Raw genomic sequence first — 15,337 nt, forward strand, 5'->3', positions numbered from 1 at the left:
TTACTTAATTATTTTATTTATGGATTTTGTCTGTTTTTCCCATCATCCCAAAGTAAACTCCATGGAAGCAGAGATTTTGTCTGTTTTGTTCATTTTGTTCACCTAGAACAGTGCTGGGAATACAGTAAGTGCTCAGTAAATATTGCTGACCGATGAATGTATAAATGAATGGATATCTCAGATACTTTAGACATTTGAGATTTGGCAGAAAATGACAGCTTGTGGGAAGCCTTGGCCCTTGAGCCCCGAGGAGCACATGCAGTTTGAAAGCCATGGGACTAAGACCACTCCCGGGCTCTTTCCTGCTTCAAGGTTGTGGTTCATGGAGACAAAGAGCACAGAACAGTGAAAACAGTTGTGTTGGGCTGGTGAGAAAGGAGATAGATTTCTTTTTAAAAGCTGTTACTTACTGTTTTTATGTTTGTGTCCTAATTACAAATTTGGAAAACAACAAAATGGTTTCACAAGACTCTAAGCTCCCTCCTCCCCTTGCTATATTGCACAAGCCAATCCTGCTTGGTAGCCTGCTTTGAAATTCCCCTATGCCTTCTTGTCCGAAGCTAGTGGCCATAAGAGGGCAGCAAATTCCCACAACTGGCCTGGCAGCAGTTCAGTTGTGGCAGAAGCAGAGAAGGCCAGGGATCTGCCTGCGGCTGGCTCTGGTTTCCAGAGCTTTGGAAGCTGGAGACAGTCCCTGATGCTTCTGCATCCACCTGTGGTTGGTACTGGAGCGGCCGAGCTGCTGACAAAGTTATTGTTCATTGATAAAAGAGAAACGCCACCACCACCACCACCACTGCTGAAGCAATTGCGTACCCACTGTGTGCCAGGTTGAGTGCCAAGCACCTTGGATTACCATTGCGTGTCATCCCCACATCTCTTTGAGGTAGGACATATTTTTTCCATTTTACAAATGAGGCAAGAGGCATATTGAGGTTACGTGACAGGCAGAACAGCACAGCGGTGGTGAGCCTCGGCTCAGGAGCCAGAGCTCCTGTGCTTCACCACGTATTTAACCTCTCTGGGCCTCAGTTTTGTCATCTGTCAAATGGCAAATACTAAAAGCACCTACCACCTAAGGATATTGAAAGAATAAAATGAGCTAACCTGTGAGAATTATTTGGAACACTACTCAGTTCAACATATGTTAGGTATTATTGTTACCTCTCATTACCTTTTGTCATGCAGCCAGTAAGTGGAAGACCTGGGATTGAACTCAGGTCTGCCTGTGCCCTTGTCCATGGGTTTGACCCCTATGTCATCTTTGGGAGATAACTGACATATTAATAATATTGAGTCTTCCAGTTCATGAACACAGTGTATCTCTCCATTTATTTAAGTTTTCTTTGATTTCTTTCATTAATGTTTTATAGTTTTCAGCGTACAGATCCTCATATACTTTTTAAAGGTTTATGCCTAAGTATTCATCCTTTGGAATTAAGTGGTACTATTGGAAATGACACTTCAACAATTTTTTTATTTCCATTGCTGGTGTATAGAAATACAATGATTTCTGTATATTTACCTTGCATCCTGCAACCTTCCTAAAGTCACTTATTAGCTCTAGTAGATTTTTAAAAAAAGATTTCTTAGAATCTTCTATATAGAAACTGATGACTTCTGAGCTGTATTTCTTGCTCTCCAACCTCTCTCTATATATTTTTTCCTCTGAGGAAAATAATAAAACTTTATTGAAAAATTTAGCCAAAAGGAGTACTAGTCTATGTCCTCAGATTGGAAGAGTCAATTTTTTTTTATTATACTTTATGTTCTAGGGTACATGTGCACAATCTGCAGGTTTGTTACATATGTATACATGTGCCATGTTGGTGTGCTGCACCCATTAACTCATCATTTACATTAGGTATATCTCCTAATGCTATACCTCTCCCTTCCCCCTACCTCACAACAGGCCCCAGTGTGTGATGTTTCCCTTCCTGTGTCCAAGTGATCTCACTGTTTAGTTCCCACCTATGAGTGAGAACATGTGGTGTTTGGTTTTCTGTTCTTGCGATAGTTTGCTCAGAATGATGGTTTCCAGCTGCATCCATGTCCCTACAAAGGACATGAACTCATCCTTTTTTATGGCTACATAGTATTCCATGGTGTATATGTACCACATTTTCTTAATCCAGTCTGTCATTGATGGACAAAACTTGATGGACATCCAAGTTTTTGCTATTGTGCATAGTGCCACAATAAACATACGTGTGCATGTGTCTTTACAGCAGCATGATTTATAATCCTTTGGGTGTATACCCACTAATGGGATGGCTAGGTCAAATGGTATTTCTAGTTTTAGATTCTTGAGGAATCACCACACCGTCTTCCGCAATGTCCAACCTGTATATTTTTGCCTTAGTTCACTGGCCGGGCAGCTTTTATAGTACTAAGAGTGGTGTAAGCAGACTTCTTTATCTCGTATCTAATCTTAGAGAGAAAGCATTCAGTCTTTTACCATTAAGTATGCTGTCAGCTGTAGGTTTTTTTTTTTTTTTTCAGATTCCATTTGCCAAGCTAAGGAAGTTCCCTTCAATTTCTAGTTTGCTGAGAGTTCTCTTTCTTTCAAGCCAAGAATGGATGTTAAATTTTGTCAAATGCTTTTTCTGCATCTATCAAGATAATTATATTGTTTCTTCTATTTAGTCTGTTGATAATCATGAATTACATTAATAGACTTCTGAAAGTTGAAACAGCCTTGCATTCCCAGGCTAAACTCTCATTGGTTATTATATACTATCCTTTCATTTGTTACTGTGCTTACTTTACTAATGCCTTGCTGAAGATTTTTTCATTTCTGTTCATTAAGGATACTAGTTTATAGCTTTCTTTTCTTATAATGTTGCTTGGTTTTGGTATCAGGGTAATGCTAGTCTCCAGAAGAATTGAGACGTTTTCCCTCCTCTTACATTTTCTGGAAGAGTCTGGGTTGAATTCTTCCTTAAATGTTGGTGGAATTCACAAGTGAAAATGCTTAGGTCTGAATTCTTCTTTGTGGGAAGGTTTAAAACTGTACATTCAGTGCACACATACTAGACGTAGAGTTAGTCAGGCAGGACTGGCTACATAATTTACAAGGTCTATCTTGGTGAATGTTCCCTGTTGTCACTTGAAAAGAATGTATATTTTTCTGTTTGAGGTGGTGTGCTCTATAAATGTCAATTAAATGAGGTTGATTGATAGTGACACAAATTACCAAAGACAGTGACAGTAGCCATTAAACTTTCCTTCTGTTAATCTGTCTTTTGTCATTTTAATTCACAGACTCCAAGCACTAAAACTAAGTGGGTAAAGGAAAGCTTTTTCTCCCTGACAGTGTGTTTCGACCATTTATGCTATATGTAATTATTAATATTGTTTTATTTGAGTTCTGTGATCTTATTATTTGTTTTCTTTTTAGCCCTTCTGATGTATGTTTCTCTATTTCTTCTTTTTTTATCTTCTTTGGATTATTTAGATATTAAGATTTTTTCTTTTGATCTATGACTTAAAAAACTCATTTATTATTATTATTATTATTATTATTATTATTATTATTATTGCGGAGATAGGATCTTCTGATATTACCCAGGCTGGTCTCGTACTTCTGTGCTCAAGTGATGCTGCTGCCTCAGTCTCCTACGGTGTTGAGATTGCAGGCGTGAGCCACCACGCCTGACCTCTATTGATTTTTGAGTATATCTTTATGTATTGTTTTTTAATGGCTACTCTAGAGATACAATGTATGTAATCTACTTTTTCACAGTCTACTTAGAGGTAATATGTTATCACTTACATTTACCTTCCCCCATTTATGTGATAGTCATCATAGATATTGCATCTACATAAATTAAAACCCCACCAACAGTTATCATTTTTATTTTCAATAGTCATATATATTTTAAAGAACATAAAAGAAACAAAAATAAATTTTATATTTACCCAGATATTTACCGTTTCTGTTGTTTTTCCTTCATTCCTGAAATTATGTTTTCCTCTGACATCGTTTCCTTTTAGAGCAAGTCTGCAGATGGCAAATTCTCTTAGTTTTCCTTCATCTGAGAATGTCTTTTTGTTTCATTGTTGGTTTTGTTTTCTTTTTGCCTTGGCTTCTGAAAGAGGCTTTTGCTGGCTGTAGAATTCTGTGTTTACAGTCCTTCCCTGGCTCCACCACCCTCGGCACTTTAAATGTGATGTGCCACCGTCGTCTGGCTTTCATGGTTTCTAATGAGAAATCTATGATAATTTGAACCGTTATTCTCCTATATGTAATGTGTTATTTTTCTCTAGCTTAAAAAAAACTTTTAAAAAATCTTATTTTCTCTTTATTCTTCAGATTGGATAATTTCTATTGATCTGTCTTCAAGTTATTGACTCTCCTTTGTCTACTTCTTTTTGTTATGGGCCCATCAGTGACTTTTAAAATGACAAATACTAAAATTGCCCCCAAGGGGTGTGTGTGACTTTGCACACAGAAGATGAAATGGGAAGTCATGAGCCCCTGGAAGCAGGAGGGCTAGTGGCTGGTGACCCCACCATCAGGCAGGGCCTGAGGCTATGAGCAAGGCAACCTCTACATCCTCAGAGTGCTGGCTGGGGTCTTGGCAATGCAGAACATACAAAAATGCAAGACGTGCTTCCTGCTGCCTCAGAAGAACTGTCTTGGAGGGAGGCTGACCAGAAAACCATTCCTACTGTGAGACATGTACCCCAATGGAGCTGTGCTGTTCATGACTGTGCCTTGGCTGACTCCTGTCACCACCTGATGCTATGTCTTGCACTCTATGGTATAGTCATGGTCAATTTCAACTCCAGGCAAATTGTCAAGCTTCTGTTCTCTCCAGCGTCTGGGTTTTTGCACATGCTGTTGTTGCCTCTGCTTGGGACACTTCTTCCTTCTTAGTATGGCTAATTCATCATCCTTCACATCTCTGCTGGGACATTATATCCTTCAGGAAGTGTTTAATGATGCCCCAAGTCTGGGCTGGGCCTCTCGTCTGGGTAGTACAGCATGAGTTCTACTTGTAATATAGTACTTAGCATATTGAGTCAAGTGCTTGTGCACTTGTCCATCTATCAGACAGGACTGTAAGCTCTTCGAGGGTTGGGGTTGAATCTTGTCCATTATCATTTTCCCAGCATCATGCCTGGTACGTGGTAGACACTTCTCAAATGTTTGTTGGATGAACAGACAAAAGATGAGAGTGGGCAGTGGGCTGTGTGGAGGGGATGGCTGGGGGTGGAAGTCTATGGGCAGATCACACAGGGCTTGTATGCCATGTTAAGGAGCTTGGGCTATTTCTGGGAGGCAATAGGGAGCTACTGAGGGATATGAGCTGGAGGGAACCACAGTCAGTTTTTTATGTGAGAAAGGCCTTTCGAGCAGCATTGTGATGAATGAGTTGGATGGAGACACGAGTGGGAACAGAAAGACCAGGAAGGACCTATAATGAACTGGGGGAACTGAGGGTGGGTGAGACCTGGGAAACTACAGATGGAAGGGTTCACTTTGGTCAGGGGAGGGTGCCTCTGGGCACAAGGCTATTCCTGGTGGTGGGGGGAAGTGGGCAGTGGGCCAGCTGGCACTTGTTTTTGGAGCCTTTGCTACCTCTCCTATGCCCTGCAGAACTGTGAGTCCCTCCAGGGAAGGGCCTGGGCCCTCTTTCCTCAGTGCCTTCCCTGTGCCCAGGACACCAGTCTTTACCCCACCTCAGCTTGGCGGGCTGTGATCTGGTGGGGTCTAGGAGGCAACTCCCCCAACCCCAGTGTGATCCAGAAGGAGAGAGGCCAGAGTCCCTATGAGATGAGCTTGGCAAGTTTATTGAAAACCCAGGAACACAAAGAGCAGCACACACAGGTGGCCCACCCCACCCAGCCCCCAGGCCTCCTTGGAGCTTGCAGACACAACCCTGCAGTGGACAGGGCTGGGCCTCACACCATGAGCAGGGGCAGGAGTACGGGGAGCATTGCAGAGCCCCCCCGTCTGCCTGCACCCCACTTCGTGGACTTGCATGCTGGAGTTACACCAACAACGCAGGAAGAGAAACAGCAGGACAGAAGCCACTGGGAGAAGAGCCATCTTGGGGCTTAGGGAGCCCGGGGTCACCAAGGACTGGGATCCCCTGGATCAGGGAGAGAAGGAAAGAACCTTCTCTTACCAGGGAACGGAAGAGGAAGGAAGTGAAGGATGTGGACTTAAGGATGCCTGCGGTGTGGACAGTCAACTCCAAATTAACCGGAAGCCACGGGTGGTGAGGGCACTGGGTGGATTGTTGTTATGGCACTGAATGTGCATTTCTCCAGGCTGTCGCTGACAGGGAGAGAAGTGATCCAAAGGAAAGACACTGGGAAGCAGGTAGAAGCAAGCTTGGCTGGAATTGCTAATGGAGCATCTACATGGCAGAAAAATCCTCTAAGAGGACATGGGGCCAGGCAGAACAGCCGGGGGAGAGCTAAGGGGTGGCTTCCTGGCAGGAAAGGGAGCTGGAGACCCTCAAGCCCAGAGCCCATGAACCCTGGGGGCAGAAGTGGGAGCCGTGGAGCTGCTTCTTCTCTGGGCAGCAGCTGTCTGGGGCTGGGCTCTCAGTACTTGGTCCGGCGGGAGGTGGTGGTGGATACGAAGTGGACACTGGAGCTGCGGCCGCCACTGCAGCTGCTGAAGCCCCCCTGGGTGGGCAGGGGGCAGGGGACGCTGGGGACACAGGCCTCGCTGATGAGCATGGAGCCACTCCTGGTACCAGTGCTCAGCAGGTCCCCAGTGGCTGGGGTGACCCGGGCTCCACCCAGGTTCTGGCCGCAGGAAGCCAGGACACCACTGGTGGCACAGATGCTGCTGCTGCCTGAGAAGGTGACCCCACTGTGGGAGAGGGTGGAGCTGGCAACCAAAGGCTCAGGCCTGCACACCAGGCCTCCCCGGGAGCTGCTGACGGCTGTGGAGAAAGAAAGCATCAGGCAAGCTGCCAACACCAGGGCTCTCCACCTCCACGCTATCCCTGGGCTGCACCTCCGGTCTGGTGGGGAGGGAGTTGGGGCAGGGTTGTGGCATCTGGGGAAGCGGTCCCTATTGTCTACACAGTCAGTATACACTTTTTCCTTCTCTTGTCTGGATGGCTCAAAGACTGTGACTACATTAAAATCAAACATCCAGATTAAAATGATGAATTCGTCCAATTCCCCAGATGTTTGCATACATCCATAGGTTGACTCATTTATATATGGCTAACGTCAAATTGGGTTGTGAAATGTAGGTAGTGAGCTGGATTATCCAGACAGCTGGAGCAATAGCTTCCATAAAGCCATGGGCCTTTTATCTTCCAGTTGTATTATGCCCCTTGGTGGTCTCCACATTTCCCCTAGCCCAGCACACAGGAAACTCCAACACTAGTCCCTTGTCACCTCTCTCCTGACCCACTGGTGCCTGTGCTCTGTAGCCCTCTGCTCTCCCCTGGACACACCTCCATACCTCAGGACTTGAATCCAATGAAACCTTGCTAGACCAGCCCCATCCAGGGAGAGGCACACTCTTTCCTGTCCTTTCACCTTACCCAGAATCCTTCCTGCCATCCATGAAGTTCACTCAGGCTTGACCTCCTGCAGAAAGCCATTGCCTGCCGCTTCCCCTGCTCACTCACCACCTCCGTGGGAGTGGGAAGGGACACTCTCTTCCAAGTACATGTAGCTCTGACTGTCTGACCCACCCAGTTTAGCACTTGGTTCCACTACACGTCAGTGTTCATTTGTGTTTTTGGAGTCAGAAATCTGGGTTTGAAATCTGGTTCACCTTGTGAGTTCTGGCAAATCATGTACTTTCTTTGAGTGGGCAAAACAGGAATGCCAATATCTGCTCTTCTCCCCAGGGATCCTTCCAGGGTTAGGTTGACCACCATCAACCTAGGTGATGAGCTAGGACTCATCTTCTCAAGAAGATTCTATTTCTAGAGAGCAGGGACTGGGGCTTGCCTTGCCAGTGTCCCCAGCCTGCCATGCCCAAAGCATGCAGGGCATCGATGGTGGGGAGACTTCCATTCGGCCTTGCTGCATTCCCTGCCATCAGGGGATGACAGTCTCCCTTGGCAGAGGCCTTTCCATTCCTTCTAAATCCCCTAGATATTTCCCTGGAAGGACAAGGCCACTCAAAGCAAAAATGCTGGCTGTCCTCCACTTTGGAGGCCTTGCAAACCTTTGTGAATGTTTTGCTCTGGGGAAGGCAGACTCTGGGGAGATCTCAGACTTTAGCTAAGAAGGTGCTCCCCGTCCAGGGCTGGAAGGTCCCAGCTCCCCTGACTGTCGTGGTTAGACTGTCCTAGACTGGCCATCTAGGATGCCTCCTGACCCCAGTGTGGGCCTGAGTTTAAAGGAAGTTTGAAGAGAAGAGAAATGTGTGAACAGGAAAAACAAGTTTCTTACATATGTTTACTGGTCCAACACCTTCACAGAGCCTGGAAAGGGAAAGAAACAAATCATTTCACATGCACTATTGTTTACTGAAAACCTCTTTGCCATAAAAAGGGCTTTCTTGTCTGAGCAGATCTGTGGAGCAGCGGTTCTCACCCCTGGTTGTACACACATCTGGGGAGTGTTGAAAAACTACACGTTCTTAGACCCTATCCCAAAATCATTCAATTAAAATATTTAAGGAAATTTATCATTAGTAGTAATTTTAGCAAAATTACTAATGATTCTAGTGAAGCTTGTCTAGACTTGCATTTGAGAGTCACAGATCTAGAGCCTTCTTCTAACTCCCTGACAAGGACAATGCAACTAATGTTTGCAGAGAAGGTATTGTCATCTTTAAAGACTAAGTATTTCTGCAGTTCTTCACTGTCCCCTTCTCTTCCTTAATCTTTCTAGATGCCTAAGTCTGACTTCACTCTCCTGCTGGACTGAGAGCACTCACCGGCTCTCCTCACCCTCCAGCAGGCGCCTGTAGGTGGCGATCTCGATGTCCAGGCCCAGCTTCGCATTCATCAGCTCCTGGTACTCGCGCAGCTGCCGCGCCATGTCCTGCTTGGCCTGCTGCAGGGCACACTCCAGGTCTGCCAGCTTGCATTTGGCGTCATTGAGGGTCGCCTCGCCCTGCTGCTCGGCCTCGGCCACTGCAGCCTCCAACTTGGCACGCTGCAGGGAAGGTAGTTTGCAGGTAGGCTTTGGCAGTGCCAGGGCATCCCCAGGTTGGGTTAGAAACACTGCCCCTCTTAGTGGGAACATAGCCTGGGGCCAAGGCAGGGATAGACCCCGTGGAGGCTGCTTTCCAGGGCACTGGAGATCCTGTAGTTTGATGTCACTATGGGGTAGGGCATTGCTCTTCTTGTTTCCATCCCCACTGAGTTTGTCCCTCCTGATTTCAGCTGCTCCAGAGCCATGGCACCTAGAGGGTAATCTTATTCTTTCTGTACCACCTTTCCTGCTGGGTCTGCCCTAGCCCTTTACTTCTGTGTGGGAAGCTCTCCTTCCCTTCCATATTTTTATCCTCCAGAAAGCCTTCCTGGACTGGTCCCTCCATTCCTTGGTTTCTGGGTCTTGATGGTCTCCCTTACCTCATTAGACTTGGGGGTTCCCAAAGCCTGAGGCCCTGGTTCTCCCTCGTCTGAGGTTTTCCCTCCTTTCCTTTGCCCACCTGAGCCTTGGTGTGCTCAATCTCTGCCTTCAGCCTCTGGATCAGGCGGGTCAGTTCGTTGATCTCGTTCCGTGTGTTGCGCAGGTTGTCACAGTGTTGGCCAGCTGTCACCTGCATCTCTTCATACTGGGGAGAGAGGAGGGTATTTTGAGGGTTCAAAGGTCAGGTCAAGATCACAGCCCCCACTGAGTTGGGGGTCTCAAACCTCCCTGGGCCCACTCTGTTATATATGAGTCTTATCCCCAGAGTTGCCTCCATCCCTTCCCCAGCCTCCACTGCCCACCTTGGTCTGGTACCAGGCCTCAGCATCAGCCCGGCTGCACCTGGCCACCTCCTCATACTGAGCCTTGACCTCAGCGATGATCCCGTCAAGGTCCAGGTCACGGCTGTTGTCCATCTTCACAATGACCGATGTCTCTGAGATGTGTGACTGCAGCAACTGGATTTCCTGTGTTGGAGGATTGGGGAGACAGATGTGCTTAGAGTCTCATTTAGTAGCTGGGACTCTGCCACAGGGTGCTCAGGAAGTGGTGTCATGGGCAGAGAGCATCACTCATTGGTTCGTAAAAAAGCAAAACCATCTAAATTCATGATAAAGAAAAAGACGTGCCTGAGAACCATCTCAGGCTGACTTTAGAACTCTTGTGATCTACTCAGAGACATCCCTTTAACACACTACTTTTCTCAGTGAGTATTAAAACCATGGGGACCTAAAAACATGGTGGAAGAAAGTGGGAGCTTCTCTAGGGCTTAAACTTTTCTTAGATTATCTGCAAAGTGGCTGGGCTGGTCACAGACCATTGAGACCTGACAATATTTTAGCACATGGTGGTCTAGGAATTCCTATATCCCAAGCCCTTAATAGAAGAACCAAGGGGCTAGGGACTGGCCTGCAAATAGAATTCCAGAGGAGGCTTTCCTCAGCCTCTTCACTTAGAGCTAGCAATTCAGCTCTGGCTGGGCCTATACCAGACTGGACAGATTGCTTATGAAGCAAAAGACAGCTGGTTTGGCTAATTAGGTCAAACACATTTTTTCTCACCTCTCCTGGCAAATCAATTTTTCAGTCTTCTGGTCAGTACACAGGAAGTGACATTTCTAGATCCCAGTCTTTAAATTGGCAAATAAGGAGTTGGATCATAGATCCAAGGAGTTTGACCTGCATCCGACTGCTGAAAAGCCTGCTCACCTTCCCTTCCCCATTTGAAGATATATTGGCATATACAGCATACAGATTTGAGTGAGAGGAAAGCTATATTATAGTAAATGTTTGAAAATATGCTAGCCCAGACTAAGCCCTCAGGGAGTCCGGGCCAAGCATTGATCTCCTTGGGTGCCCTAGAGAAGATGAGCCCTCACCTCCATGTAAAGGGTTTTTAGAAAGTCAATTTCCTGAGTTAGGGTATCCACGTTGGCCTCAAGATCAGACTTATTCATGAAAGCTGCATCCACATCCTGTATAAAAGAGAGAAGGATAAATACTCATTGCCTGGCCACTGTTTCACCTTCCCACCTGGGTCTGGAGATGGGGGCAAAGAGGCAGCCACTTCCCACAGACGGTAAGGTCGCTGTGTAGAAGTGAAGCTCAGTGACTTTTACTCTTTTCCCTATTATAATGCCAACATTCCCCCAGGGGCTGCTGGACATTTTCTGATGTTCAGTTAGAGGCAAAGAAAATCTAGACAATCCAAGATACTTAGGTCATCTTTTCATACCTCTGCTCACGTGTGACCCAATCCTAAAGAATCTGAGGCTGAACCTGAACTTTGTAGGAAATCTCTTGTTATCTCTGAGGTTCCACTGTCTTGGTGGTGTGAGTAGTCCCAGACTCTACAGGGCTGCCTGGGCAGTTTCCTGGGGAGTCTTGAGAACATTTGCCAGTCCGGAGGAGAAGCTGGCCAGGGCTGTGGTTCCCTCTTACCTTCTTCAGAGCCACAAACTCATTCTCAGCATTGGCCCGACATACCACTTCCTCTTCATACCTGATGATAAAAGTTAAGAGAGTGAGTCCTTGCTCTGAACTGAGAGGCAGTTACTCCCAACTCCCCAGTGAACCTCTCAAGACCTCTCAGTTCATGCAGGAGCATGGTTCCCTACTGCTATCTGAATGCTATAACATCATCTCCTCTGTCTCATCTTCATGATTTTTCATAAGCCCGTGCCTCTCAGTTTCTCCAAAGCCGTTCCACTTTCTTAACGTGGGTTTGGGATCTGAAAGCTTGATCTATTGCTTTGTTCCTCTGATAGAAATGATGTAGGATTATTGCACTTGACTATAGAGGAAGTAGGGCCCAACTGAAAAAGATGCTGAACATGGACACCTTTTTCCTCAGCAGGGCCTCCTCTCTGTTCACATATCACTACCCCCCACCCCTGTCCCCAGGCTTGATGTGGTAACCAGCATTCAACCCTGATCCTTCCAGCTGCTCTCATCTGAGCTTGGCAACTGATTCTGGGGCCAGCCCAGGCCTGTCATTGGTCTGTGCAGCTCAGATGTCACTCACTTCTTCTTGAAGCCCTCAAGGACATCCTGCAGGTGGTTCCTCTCAGCCTGGAGCCGGGCCTGGTCGCTGACCAGCGCCTCCAACTGCCTCCGCAGGTTGGTGATGTAGCTCTCGAAGAGTGGCTCCAGGTTGCTCCTGACACATTTCTGCTCTTGGAGGAAGCTCCACTTGGTCTCTAGGAGCTTATTCTGCTGCTCTAGGAACCGCACCTAAATCCACAGGGCACAGAAATGGCATTTGAAGTGCTTGGTAGGGTTCATGCCTTGACCATGCTCTTGAGATGGCCAGCGATGACTCGACCACATGTCGACAGGGTTCTCTCCTCTGCTGACTTTCATTCCTCCACTAACTCAGCAGAAGCTGGAAGGGCAGGCTGTGACTCCCTCCTTGTGCTCAGTAAGGCCTAGTTACCAATATGGGGTTTTGAACCGTAGCACTTCAGTACCGTTCCCCTATCTAGCCTCTAAGAAAGGGATACACCTGTACATTAGGAAGTTGGAAGAGTTTGTTCTATTTAAGCTGGGGTTTGCCTATATCTGAAAACTGATGCCAGGCATTCCTAGCAGAGAATGAGGAGCAGAGTAAACTACATTTGGGGTGGGATATGATACTAGAAGGTGGGAATTCTCAGATTGTAAGTCCTATCCAACATCTCAGATACTCCATTGGCTGAGATGTGTAAAGCTGGAAGATAGCTTATAGACCCTTTACCCCAGCCTCTCATTTTAGAGAGGAAGAACCCAAAACTCACAGAGGTTCTCCTCCATTCTCAGACATAACCATTCCATCTCCACATAGACATAGTGTGTGGGATGTCAGTTCTTTTGGGTTATCCTCATCACTGTTCCCACTTATCTCCCTGGAGACCAGTGACTACCAGTGGTCATTCCCTACAATTTCCCTGAATCTAGGCAACTTGGCCAAATTTTGATACCCCATGAGGGGGTATGAATTCTTCTTCTTTTTTTTTAATTACTCAACTCCATTCTCTACTTTTCTAAGCCTGAACAGATGAGGCCACTCAGCCTCAGAAACTATGAAAACTTCATAAGGAACAAAAGAATCTCAAAGGATAAAACCTCTTAAACATATACCAGCCAACACCTGGCTAAAGTCCCAGTGTTTCCAGTCTGTTTCAGAGACATTTCTAAGTGACCAGATGGAACATCTTAGTTTGTCGAGATGCCCTCGAGTTTGGCTGGATGCTCCTCTGTCCTCCAGAAGATGTCACCACTGTCTGAGTCTATCCCACCATGCAGCACGTCCTCTGGCTTGGCCTTGCTCTGCAGCAGAGCAACCCAGAAAGCACACCACAATGCCTGAGGTAGGCACTTGAAAGATCTGAGGTCAAGGTCAAGTCCCCAGAACTGGGCCAGTTCTTTTTAAGGGAAAGAGCACTCTAGTTCATTTTGGCTGTTATATTCCTAGACCCAGAGATTCAGCTATCATAGGTACCTTGTCAATGAAGGAGGCAAACTTGTTGTTAAGGGTCTTGATTTGCTCCTTCTCATCCTTCTTCACCCTCTGGGCATTGGGGTCAATCTCCAGGTTGAGGGGGGTCAGCAGGCTCTTGTTCACAGTCACAGCTGTGATAGATGGGGCTGCTGGGACTCCAACTCCTCCAACTCTGTAGCCAAAGCCAGGGCCACCAAAGCCATAGCCAATGCCACTGCCAGCTCCAAAGCCCAGACCAACACAGCTGCCAGCCCCAGGCCCCAGACCAACACCTCTTACATCACCAAAACCCATCCCACAGCCAGCACCAAAGCTGACTCCACAGCGGACAGGCTGAGGGCCTACAGCTGCTCTCCGGGGTGAGTACGATCCAAAGGTGATGACGCTCCGACTACCAAAGCTGCCAAGGCCCTGGAAGCCGGGCCCACTCCAGCAGGAGACAGAGTTGGCCCGGAAGCGGTTCAGGTTCTGTGGTGTCATTGCTGAGCAAGAGCTGAAGTTGCCCACCCGGTGACCAGAGCTGACTCGGTAGGAGCGGCAAGACATGGTGTCTTCCTGGTTGGGAGTGAAAGAGTGAGTGTAGAATGGACAAGCTGGAGCTGGGAGTCCCTCTGAGGCCAGTGGATCCCTTGCACCGCTTTTATGTGCATGGTGATCTGAGGCTTGGCCCCATAAAAATGAAAAAATCCATTTGCAGGCATTTATGAGCTTGGGTAGTTAGCAGAAACTCTTCATGCCTATAACCTCCTTGACAATGAGTTAACTCAGACACACCTAGTCTCATCGGGATGAGGACTGTAACAGCAAACCAATAAACATTAAAAACACATAAACACATAACCATTAAAGTCCTATTTTTCCCTATAAGTCCACCACAATTGCCATTATGGGGACATTAATTTGCTTTGGTCATAAATGCAATAAGTTTTTTCACTGTAAGTGTGGCTAACCACCAGAAAGTTAGGATGGCAACAGCTCCAGCAAGAGGCTCACAAAGGATGCATCCATGAAGATATAACCCCCTAAAGAGGGGGGGGGGGGGGGTGTGCACATCTCCAAGTAAGAAGTGATATGGAGAAAATACAGTTTGTTGCATTTCTGTAAATCAATTAAATCATCAAAAAACCTTCTGCCATGTTTTATCTGATATGGTTGTTTATACAAGAGTTGAATCTACAGTAAAGTTCATTTGGGCTAGTGTAGACACATCTGTGATTTGAGACACTTAGAGATATTCATTCATTCAACAGTTTTAGAGTGCCTACTATGTATCCAGCAGTGTGCTTGGTGCTGAGGGTACAGAGATTACAAAGACAGTCTCTATCTTCATGGTAGTAGGGGAAGATTTATCTAAAAATTACATTTTTTTTAGAGACAGGATCTATGTTGCCCAGGCTGGTCTTGAACTCCTGGGCTCAAGTGATCCTCCTGTCTCCACCTCCCAGGTAGCTGGGACTACAGGCATGCACTGCCATGCCCAGTAGAATGTTTATCTTGAGGACTTCAAGCAGTCAACACTTTGTGGCATGATTTGAGGCCAGAGCATTGGAAATTTTCTGTATAGAAAGTTAACTACATGATTTTTAGCCCCCAAATACACCATAGGGGTGATTTATAGGCCTGTCCATTCAGGTTCCTTGAATTATTGATGAATCTTTGGTTAGGGTAGAGAGACACATAGCAATATACATCTGGATAGAAAAGGAAAAGTTCTCAGCAACTGAATATTATCATTGTTATCAACATTGCAGCTCTTTTAGGACCCTGAGCCAGGCTGGTGTTT

The 15,337-nt window shown here is 46.4% G+C and overlaps 1 protein-coding gene across 1 annotated transcript; it reads right to left on the reverse strand.

Annotated features, from left to right (window-relative positions):
* Positions 1–6,339: 6,339 nt before the first annotated feature.
* On the reverse strand, positions 6,340–14,161 carry KRT84 (keratin 84). Its single transcript, XM_023211054.2, has 9 exons — positions 13,555–14,161; positions 12,100–12,308; positions 11,517–11,577; positions 10,955–11,050; positions 9,879–10,043; positions 9,596–9,721; positions 8,876–9,096; positions 8,386–8,417; positions 6,340–6,908 (listed from the first exon to the last, which is right to left on the reverse strand). The coding sequence occupies exons 1-9, from the start codon at positions 14,098–14,100 to the stop codon at positions 6,562–6,564; spliced, it is 1,803 nt and encodes a 600-aa protein (XP_023066822.2). The 5' UTR covers positions 14,101–14,161; the 3' UTR covers positions 6,340–6,561.
* Between the last annotated feature and the right edge of the window lie 1,176 nt (positions 14,162–15,337).

The sequence above is a fragment of the Piliocolobus tephrosceles genome, chromosome 10, assembly GCF_002776525.5.
Source record: "Piliocolobus tephrosceles isolate RC106 chromosome 10, ASM277652v3, whole genome shotgun sequence".
NCBI classification, from domain to species: Eukaryota; Metazoa; Chordata; class Mammalia; order Primates; family Cercopithecidae; genus Piliocolobus; species Piliocolobus tephrosceles.